General features: G+C 37.1%; 1 protein-coding gene across 2 annotated transcripts in view; it reads right to left on the bottom strand.

The window, feature by feature from the left end:
- The window catches only part of Xpo4 (exportin 4), an 85,118-nt gene that overhangs the window by 29,380 nt on the left and 44,335 nt on the right, over positions 1-11,403 (bottom strand). For both annotated transcript variants that reach the window (XM_005355428.3, XM_026783231.1), the window contains 3 exons: positions 7,088-7,200; positions 2,788-2,945; positions 2,377-2,551 (listed from right to left, as the gene is read on the bottom strand). In XM_005355428.3, the coding sequence (XP_005355485.1) occupies positions 2,377-2,551; positions 2,788-2,945; positions 7,088-7,200 (446 nt within the window). The remainder of the gene's footprint in view (positions 1-2,376; positions 2,552-2,787; positions 2,946-7,087; positions 7,201-11,403) is intronic.

The following is an 11,403-nucleotide window of genomic DNA, read 5'->3' as shown; positions in this document are numbered from 1 at the left end:
ATGAGTGTTGTCAATGTGTGCCTTCTTAGTTATCAGAGTCACGATGAGTGTTGTCAGTGTGTGCCTTCTTAGTTATCAGAGTCACAGGGTGGGGACGCTGCAGAGATTTCTCAGTCATCCACAACAGAAGGTCAAGCTATAGCCCCATCTCCTAGAGTATTGCTGCTCTCTGCTCCCTATTTTAAAGGGGACTTTTTAAAAAGTCCCTTTTTGAGACTCACTCTCATTGAGTAAAGGCTGATCTCACACAGGCATTTTTCCCTCAGAAAGAAGCCAGGTATGGTAGAATACAGTCTGTTACCTCAAGAGGTAACACAGAATGAGACCCTATGCTACATATCCAGACCTTTTCAAAATTCATCAGAAAGACAAACCAGGAAAAAAAAGCATCACAAAAAAACCTGTCACCCTGATTTTGCCAAGAAGAAAACATACTAAACGAAGTTGAAAAAGTAACCCAAAGGTCATCCTAAACAGTCTGTGTTTATGATCACTCAGCATGTGACCACTGTCCCCTCCAAATGTGTCATCATTCCACACCATCTGAACTCCTAAGATGTTTATTCAAATGCTCATTTTCTCCAAAATTTCCTTAAAATATGATTTGATTTCCAGCTCAGAACAACTATGCACTGTGAACTAGCACTAAAACTACCTGGTAGTCAAAAGAACAAAGGTGACAGAAGTAAGAGCCCTCTGGTAATCCTACATCAGTCTGTCCTGGCTGGGTTTGCTCTCGACCTTCAGTTATTAGCTGAAGAATCCCCAGGATGTACAAGATGACCAAACATGAAGATTTAACTGCCATTTTGGGAAATCTGTTTAGCAATCATGCAAGTCACATGACAGGGCCATACTCCAACCTTCCCAGGCCTCCCGAATGTACCCTCCACAATTGATGCAGAGCTTCAGCTTTTCTCTTTCTGTCCTATAGAACTGGTAGTCAGCTGCCTTTAAAAATAACCGTTAAATACAAACAGTTATAAACTGAGAGAACTAAAAGACACAAACAGCCACTTTCTTCAATGAAACCTATTAGGTGCACCCTAACTTTAAGCACAGCATGTCTTTGCAGGAAGAAAGCTGATAAAGTGGATCTATCATCTTAGATTCCTACTCTCTCCTACACCCAATTTTGACAGAAAGCCTCTTGCTCAAAATAAATAAATCTCAAAGATAAAAATTTCAAGCAAAAATATTATATATTTTCTAGCCAGTCTGCTAAATGTAAGAACCCTCTTCGAGAAGCTGAAGGTAGCTGTATGTCTAAACAGACGACTAACATGCTAAATCCTGACTCCATCTCACTCCACAGAGAAAAACCAGGAGAACACAATGAAGTCTGTCACATGAAACCACGTTTCAGTCCGAGCCTGTCAAAAAGCTTGACTAACGCTGAGACACTTAACTTCAACATGGACTTTCATATTTAGAACAGAAATTACCATCCTGAAAAATGCAAAATCTCACGTATGATGTCTAAGAACTTCTACTCATCTAATATATAATTTTCCATCACAAACCTCTCATTAAATCTTAAAAGAGCCTAATTACATAAACACAATCATTCCCAGATTCCTTGAATACGTTGGAAGCTTTATAAACTGCCAAACATTGCCAGAGTAAGATGTAAACTCAGGATTAAACATGAAATTCTAAGAGGCATCCACACAAAGTATTTTCTCTTTTAAAATTGTTTTTTTTAAAAAAACCTCCTTTCAATTTATAACAAGAAAAATCAATTCCAACCATCAGTCACTACCTTGTACACACAAGTCAACTGTTTCCAGTGATTACTGAAGTTATTAGTAACTGTTACAAAGCAGCCGTGTTGTCAAGGGGTTTTAGTGTGTATTTCCTTACATTAAAAATAAAACTTGGAAAGCACCTGAAAATTTGTACTTGTCCCAAAAAAAATCATTCACATTATTACCAGTCTTAATTTGAATGTAAATTAGGGCTTACCAAATTCAATTTTAAATAGTACACATCACATACTTTCCAAATAAGTCCTAAATAAAAATAACAAAATAACATAGATAAAATTTAATTTACACATAATTACATCCAACCATGAAGTTATTTAGCAGTATTTGGTATACTTGTTAAACACTGTTAAACATGGGCTAATCAGTATAATTTAGCAAAAACATTTCATTCTAATTATCTCAAAATTATAATTTCCAAGACTAATTTAAATCTACAAAAATTTAGGTCATGTTTCCATATACACAGCCACTAATTTACATATAAAATGTAACTTTCACAGTAGCTACTAGTACTCAAAAACAATAAATGTCATGAGACAATGTTCTACAGGCAGCACAAATTTCCTATGACAAGCAGACACAGACAGCTCTTAGCACAGTCACTTACCACTTCTTCTAACGCAGCACTTCGCCCAAAAGAACAAGTGAGATGTGTGAGGCAGTTAACGAAGGAGGAGAAAAGTTCGCTGGGGATGGCAGTTAAGACATTCCGAGGGAACACAGTTATCAGATTGCTGATAATGCTGGAGATTCCCACAGCTTCAGAATCTTCTATTTCGATTCTACAAACCAAATCATGAGGGTTATTTAGCAGTACAAGATAAGCTCTATTTCCAAACACAAAAATACTATCATCATTCACTTGTAAAGGCATGTGCCTGTATTAATTTCAAATAGACAGACAACTCTACTTCAAAACACAGAACAGAAAAAGCCTTAGTTTCTTTTTTCCTCCATATGAAATACCAGAGGAAAAGGGAAGGTTCCCTCTTCTGTTCAAAAGAACGAGCATACCTACCCATTGATAGTGTTCAGCAATCCCTCAATGAAGTGTGCTAGATAATCAACCTGGGATCCTTCATCGGGAAAGATGGGTCCATGTAGAGAAGCTAACTGGGCAAGGCACTGCAGAGAATCCTGTGCCATATCTGAATCTTCTCTGATTTTTCGGTGTACCTGTTAGAAAGAATCACTAATCCAGAAAAACAAATTCTTCTTTTGTAGGGGTCACGTGCAAACCATGTCGAATGAGGTAAGAGAAAAATTCACTGTAGCAGGACATTTCTAAAAAATTAACTCCTCAGTTAAACGAAACCTGAAAATCGTCCTTTAGCCCAAACGACATTATAGGTCATGACTTTAAACATATTAATAAATTTTTACTTGAGGGCTACCTGCATTTTAAAAATTGAACTATCTCCAGCATATTATGACAAGGAGAGAAAACAGATGCTAGCCAGTCAGACATACTGCTTCTGCTAAAAACAGCAACGACGACAGTCATCTGTATTATGCTAACTATGCCTCACCACAGCTTCTTGCTAAAGTTAGCAGACAAGTTCAACCCAGTATATAGATGCTGCCTTAGCGAAAGCAAACACTTGCACACTTTGAAAACCAACAAGTGTACCTATCACCCATCCTAAATATCACCTGCATGACATGGAGCAGATGCTTAAATTCTGAGACCGTTTGATCTTTTTGAATTTCATTTTATCCCACACCACTGCTATTGATACTACATGTTAAAATAAAATTTGTATTTAATACATAAGTCTACTTAAGTGGCAACTAGACCTTACTTCAATGATGTAATACTGATACCTACTACAGTGTTTTATCTAAAGTTCTCAGAATATCGCTTCTTAACTTCTGTATTACTAAATTTTCAGACATTAAAGATTTCATTTCTAAGTTCTGATAGTAAAATGGACAGGAAATGCCAGGAAGAAATTATAAAGCAGCTGTTCATCTTCATGCACGATACTGACTAGCCATTTGCTATTTCTCACCAGCATTTAACAGAAGCGCTCTAGCCCTCCTCTTTCTTTATGAAGCATTGTACTCTATATTTGTTTCAGGTTATGTTGGTTTTGACTCTATCAATCATTTATAAATTACTTGACACCAGGATGTCCTTGTTTTTTTAAAATGCATTCACTAGTACAGTATGGGACACAGTGAACAGAGTAAATCCTTGTTAACTGATTCCACTAATCATAGCCCCTTAGCTTCTTAAGATCAAGTAAAGATATTTAAACCAGTATAACAGCTCTAAAAATTACAGTTAAATGACTTACTTGATTGTTTATTTTTAATTTAGGGCTCCTCACTACAATGACAGAGTTGAATATGACCATATTGTATACTGAACCTAAAATATTTACTGTGGTCCCTGACAATATAAAGAAAGAGTTTGCCAATCCCTGGACTTCAACCTATATTCCAATGTAATTTAAGCTTTACCAAGTATAACACACAAAATTGTATGGATGTCTTGGTTGCATACTCTTGAATACATTCTTTCAAGCTCTTTATCTTAAAAGCACAATTCTGTGCTGTCATCCTTTGACTCTTAACCTGGTAATCAAAATTCACTGAGATGCCTAGGGCCAGATTCTACCAACAGCAGAAACAGTGCAGGATGGGACAAGAGAAACTTGTTACATAATTTGCTTCACACAGTAATCAGATGACCTTTCATTCCTGGACGAGAGATGACAACACAAAAGAAAAATGTGCTTAATGAGAGCGCTAGTGCTGGCAATCTCAAAACAAAACAAATCAAAAAACTGTCCCAGGAACAAGGATTAATTTGTTTTCTGAAATAGGAGTCATATAAAACTCATGTTAAACAAGTAATTCTTGTGATATATAGATTTATGGTCTACTGATTTTAGCACGAGAAAGCATTCCCTTCATAATTGAACATGTATTTCAATCTAAATGGTATCATACAATTACAAACAGATTACCACCTTTGCAGAGAAAGGAGTCAAGAGGAGGAGAGATGGACACCCACAGAGGCAAACAGAGAGACCATTCACCAAATAAGCATAAAGGCACAAGTTAGTAAGAAAGACAGACCTCTGCTAAAGTATGTTTAAACATCAGATGCCAGTGTGCCTTTCACACTGAAACACCCAGGAAACATGCAGATTATGAGGTTTGGAGAGTGTGGAGTGTTCTGTGCTAAATGCAAACTGAAAAATCATAGGTGAAGTGGTGCCTGATATGCTATGTGTGGAAAAGATAGCAAAGCAGAGAGCTAAGAATGACAATATTCAGAGAGCAGAGCACCAGAATCCTCATCAGAAAAGTTCTCCCAGAAGAATAGGAAGAAAAGAAAAACTAACAACTTTGTAAACTTCTGAAGAGCAGAATGCAATCAAAATCACTTAAATTTCAGATAAGGTCAATAAATTTAAGTCTCACTCCCATATATTTATTTACAGAAATCTAGCATAATAATGATACCTAATAAAAAAAGAGATTAAATTTAGTAATTAATTCATAAGTAAAGCTAAATTTAGCAAAACTCAAATTAAGATTAAGTCATGTTTTTTGCCACAAATTAAAATTGTTTATAAATTGCTTAGATACAAATAGCTACACTCATAAACTACTAAAACGACAGAGTAGCAAAGGGTTAACTTTTGAATTCAAAGTTATTTGTATGTGGTAGTTCACAGCTGACAGGAACAGCTGTCTGGTTTGTCTAGACAGCTGTTCAGACCAAGTCGAGTTGTTTGCAGCATTGCCAGCAAGTTTTTCACCTTTTCACAAACTGCTGGAGTGGGACCTACTTTCTGTCGAGCAAATAAAAAGAACTGAACTTGGACTCATATCAAAACAATTCCTGTCAGATGAGGCATCCCACAAAGTCCTTAAAATTTTATTGCAAGTCCTGTTTGATCTTGTTCATGTTTTTAGCTGTCTTTCCCTCTGATTTAAAAAGAAAAACAGAAGATGACTAGTGCTCAGAATAAACACTTCCATAGAAAACATCTTTTATGAAGGATAGAAAGGAGCCTTGGTGGCACAATACTTGTCAGGCACACACAAGACCCTGGGTGCAATCTCCAGAACCCCAAAACAAGCCACTATCGTAGAAAGCGATTTTTTTAGTATGCCTAAGGATGGACACTCTTTAGACATTTTAAAATATGTAACACATTAGACATTTTAAAATATGTAACACAGTACTAAAATATTTAAATGGTTCAATCACAAAAGGATAATTCATACTTCAAAATGCATGAAATGATAAGAAACTATAATAATTCAGACTGAACAAAACTGTCTTATTCTTTTCTTTCTAATTGGTGTTTACCTAGATTGTACTGGTTTTTATTTTAAGTCACTGATCTAACTACATACCTGTTTTGTAACTGCAAATTAGCTCCCAACACACACATATATGTACTCCAAAACTCACTGGCACATGTGGGAATATACTGCTTGCTTCTTGAAGGAAGTTGACACTAAGAGGCCTAAATGTTTAAAGTTATAATTGAAATATTTAAGATAAATTGCTCTTTAATATTAACTTAGTTCAGGTCTTGTAATTATGAGTATAGTCCACTAGGGGAGCAGTTTTCAAAATGTAGCCCAGGGAACCCTCACTGTCTAAGCCACTGCAGACAGTGTCCACAAGTGCACTAACACGACAGAGGCCTTTTCCTGAGATCACATGATTTAAGATACCAACTGAATGAAATATAAAACAGGAAAATCTGGTTGTCTTTTATTAATCAGATGAGTAAAAATACAAAGCAAACAAAACTAAAACCCAGTTATTTTCATTATATTTGTTCATTGAAGTTATTTATATGGTGATGTAATAATTTCTTGTTGGCATTTTTAGTGAAATAAAATATTTTTTAAAGTTTTCAGTATGAATTTTCAGTTTATTTTTTATTATAACAACACGTTATAGTTTAGTCAAAGACCAAAATTCATGCCATTATCATCTTTTGCTTCTATTAGTTTGAATTTGTAATGTGATAATAGCTATATTATATAACAATAGTTATATAACCCACACAAATAAAAGCTAGTAGGGAATTCCAAATTTTAAGAGTGTAAAGGAGTCCTGTATTTACAAAGTCTAAGAAGGGATCTAAGCCCTTCAAAATGCGATAGTATTTGTACACTAATCAGCAAGATTTGTCATATAATTTCTCCTTCACCAGGTGTGTTAATGAGAAGAAAAATCAACAGGGAAAAAAAGAAATCTGTCATGTTTTACTTAAGAAAAACAAAGGCATTTCCTCTTCCCGTGTCCCCTCTTAACAGAGAAAAAGACTAGGACTTACTGTGAAGAAAAGTTCCATGACTCTGCTGTCCAAAAGAGTCTCCCGCCAGGACTCCGTTGGCTTCAACAGCACATTTTGTGAGGATTCGAACATAGCTATATAATGTCTGCCCAGTTATCTAGTGTCAAGGTCAACAACAATAACATTCTTACTTTGTCTAAACTATAAGTATACCCTAAATATAACAGCAGCCAGCCAGAAAGAATGCAATGGAAACAGTTTAAGCCTCTTCACATATGCTACATAATTCATGCATGAAGCTAAGGAATAAAAGGCATTAAGTGCTGAAAAAAAGAATGCTATAGGAATGTAAGATAACCATTTAGTCATTATGTGTACCATGCCATGGGGATACAGAATCCTTGACAATCAGAGATCTTAACAGAGGCAACAGAAGAAAAAAAAAAAAAACATGACTTAAAAACAGACACCAGAAACCAAACAAAAAGAATCAATGTCTTAATTTGCCCCATCACTTCCCCCAATATCTTAAATAGTTAAAATCATATATACAAAATGTATCTCACATAGACAACAGGGAAAATCAGCAGTTTTCCACAAGAAGTATGCTTACTAGAAACAGGAGAAGAACATGAAAGAGTAACTACGCCTCGTACTGGGGAAACACCACCCTGAGATCACAGGAGCCCAGTATCAAGTCAGAACAAAGAATCAAGTGGCTGACAGAAAACGGATATTTATTTAAAATTCCCATAGTCTTGAGGGAAGCAAAGAGGCCTCGACCCCCAGAACTCACTAGACAGCCAGCTAGCCGACTTGGTAAGCTCCACACGAGTGAGAGACCCCACCTCAAAAACAATGAATGACTTCTGAAGTTGTCCTCTGCCCTCTACACAAACATACACACATACACATGTACACCAATATACATGAGCATACACACACACAGAGAATAAACAAAATTTCCCAGACTCAAACAGTATATAAGATGTTGAGGTATTCAATATCAAATACGCTTCCAATAGAATAAATTTTCTGTAAATAACTTAACCATCATATATATATACATTTGTAGGTGTTGATGAACGTAATTCACTCAATGGCATGGCCATAGTAACTGAAGCTTTAAGAAATGAGAGGCCGCCTGCAATGGAGAGGGTAACTTCTGCCCCTACCATTGGAAACAAAGTCTGAACTTGGCAAAATTCTCATTCATGAGAAATCTTGACATAGGCATCTAAGATGACACTATGCATAAATTCAGGCATATAATTTAAATACTATCATTTCCTAAAACCCAACTCATTAATTTTAGGGAGAAATTATTTGCAGAAAAAAATTGAAGGCCCTAAGAAGGCTTTGGTAACCATTTTTCAAAAGACGGGTAGAACATGCCTTTAATCCCAGCAGAGGCCAGAGGATCTGAGTTCAAAGTCAGCCTGGTCTACAGAGAGAGTTTCAGGGTTGCCAGGGCTACACAGAGAAACCCTGTCTTGAAAAATAAAACAACACAAAAATTTTTTTTGGGTTTTGTTGTCTGTTTGGTTGGTTGGTTTTTTGGCTTGAAGCGGGTGGAGAGGGCACTGAGTTGTCTTAAGAAAGAAAGTCACTGCTTCTTTCTGAAGTCATTCCCAAACTCCTACAACTCTAGCAAAAGCGAAACCCTGAACAGGCTCATTTAGCCTTTCCCTCTTCCTTTATTTGCCCCCTTGTGGGCAGAAAGAATGAAACCCCAAGGAAGGTAAGCCTGAAATGTGCAAAGAAAAAGCAGCCGAGAACTAAGAGTCCTCAAGATGAAGTGAATTCATTTCCTAGCAGGCACCAGACTACATCAACACAGCACACGGGCTGAATGGCTGATTACTTTTAGAAAAACAAACTGAAAGATTTACTGATGACATTATCATGTATTCAAAGAGTCTGACAACTATTCTCTTTATAAGTCTTTGAAATTCACAGCAAAGCAGGTAAGGGATCTTCCGTCTTCAGAACAGAACATCTGGGAAAAGAAACAAAGGCTCTATATCTCAAAACAGAAAACCAATCCATTTATCTTTTTCTAGCTTTAGTTTCATTTTATTAAAGGTAAATTTTTATTATGTGAAAGGTCAGTATGAAATACAATTATTAACCACAATATGACCTGAAATGGTGTGATGTGTATAGTATAGAGATTACATGACACTGTCAGGGGAACATGTACACGCAGATCTAGATCATATCAAAACAATGTAAAGAACTAAGAAAATTCAATTTTTATTTGTAATTCTCAAATATTGTTATAGTTGAGGATATTTCAAATGCTATTTCAATCCTCAAGTAATAATGTAGAATATGGCTTTTTTTGTTGTTGTTATTTTTTTTGAGTGGGGGATTTGAGACAGGATTTGTCCATAGCTTTGGAGCCTGTCCTGGAACTTGCTCTAGTAGACCAGGCTGGCCTTGAACTCACAGAGATCCACCTGCCTCTCCCGAGTGTTGGGATTAAAGGTGTACACCACCACCACCTGGTTAGAATACATTTTTTAAAAAGAAAAACAGATAAATATCACCAAGGTCAGAACTCAGAATCTAATCTAACTGAGCTGAGGTGCTAAAACACAATCTTCTAACCTGAGTCATCTTAGTCCCTTGGAAAACCAGTCAGCTACATGTAAATTCTACTGTAGCCTGAAGCAGAATCAACATTCCCTGCCTCTTTCCACAAAAGCCTCTCAAATGTTTGACAGAGGTAAGCTCACAAAGTTCTGAGAAATGAAAAGCACATCCACACCACCTGCCCTATTCTGTAACTACAGGACCAAGTCAAATACACACCAGGCCAAGAGACAGAGGACAAGCTTAGTCACCCCTACTAATGACTCTCACCAGCTAATCCTATTAAGTCTTCTGTGTCAAGTTCTTGAACAGACTGCTCTCAGAAAATACATTTATCTCAACTACAGGGCAGGGTTGTAGTTTGAAAATACTGTGAAAATATATGGGTACTTACATCTGCAAAGACGTTCTTAGGCATTTACTAACACCTTCAGTAAGGGTATCATATTGTGATAATGAAAGAAAGAAAGAAAATGTGGGGATGTGCTTCAGTTGGCGATTATTCTGCATGCACACAGACTTGGTTTCAACCTCCAATACTCCATAAACTGGGAGCACATGCCTATAATCCAAGCTGTAGGTAGACACAGTACTGATGAAGACACAGGACATGGAAGAGCCAGTATATTCTTTACATTCCAAGGGTAACACAAAAAGGTCCAGCTGCTATTGGAAACAATGCAGCAGATGCTCAAAATAATGAAGGTAGAGTTCCTACAGACCTGGATCAAGATTGCTAACAAACCAGGAGGGGCACACCTGTAACCCAGCACATAGGAGGTAAGTACAGAAAGATTAGGAGTTTAAGGCCATCCTTGGCTACACAAAGACCCCATATTGAAAAGAAACCAAAATAGCAAAAACATCAGAATAATAACATCAAAGACCCAACGCCTTAGACCACAGGAAATGGCAAAGCTTTCTCCCCTGGTTCAAGTGTATTGATAGTGTTGATGATGTGCAGAAAATATCCAAACTAGTTTCCCCTATTGAGACTGTTCTTACAAAGATTAGGTAAACCTACTTCCTTAATTCAGCAGTATACCATAAATCCTGCCTCCATGTTTACTCATAGGCAATATATCCCTGCCTCCTCGGTCAACTGCTGTGCTGAGCTTCCTAGGTGTTGTGGTTACTCTATCAGAAAGCCTAGTCCACCTGCTTTCAACTTGTCTGTGTATTCTTTTCTTCATTCCCTCACTGGCCCAGCCAGGCAAACTCCTGAAACCATGCAGAGACACAGCAACCCTAAGGGAACTTTAGAACCAGAGTCTAAGCAAATATTAGACGTTTCCAATACTTTCATTTAGTCAAGCTCTGCACATCTGGGTACTGATGACAAGGACGCTGCTTTGGAGGTTGGCCCAGAGATTTCTATGTCATCAAACTTCTACGGTCCACTCTGATACACCGATTACCTTCATGCATTAGAAAGCAGGGCTAGCCACCAAAGCTGGTGGGAGATGAAAAAGTATAGTTCACTGTCTTAATTACTTTCCTATTGGGTGAAGAAACACCATGACCAAGGAAACTTATTTTTTTTTTTAAAAAAAAAAAAAAGCGTTTAATTAGGAGCTAGGGCAGTAGCTGAGTCTACATCTTATTCACAAGTATGAAGCAAGAGCTGGGCGGTGGTGGCTCATGCCTTTAATCCCAGAACTTGGGAGGCACAGGCAGGCAGATCTCTGTGAGTTCGAGACCAGCCTGGTCTACAAGAGCTAGTTCCAGGACAGGCTCCAAAACCACAGAAAAACCCT

This window comes from Microtus ochrogaster, chromosome 17 (genome assembly GCF_000317375.1).
Source record: "Microtus ochrogaster isolate Prairie Vole_2 chromosome 17, MicOch1.0, whole genome shotgun sequence".
NCBI classification, from domain to species: domain Eukaryota; kingdom Metazoa; phylum Chordata; class Mammalia; order Rodentia; family Cricetidae; genus Microtus; species Microtus ochrogaster.
Note: the sequence above shows the minus strand (reverse complement) of the source record. Positions and strands in the feature narration are given on the sequence as shown.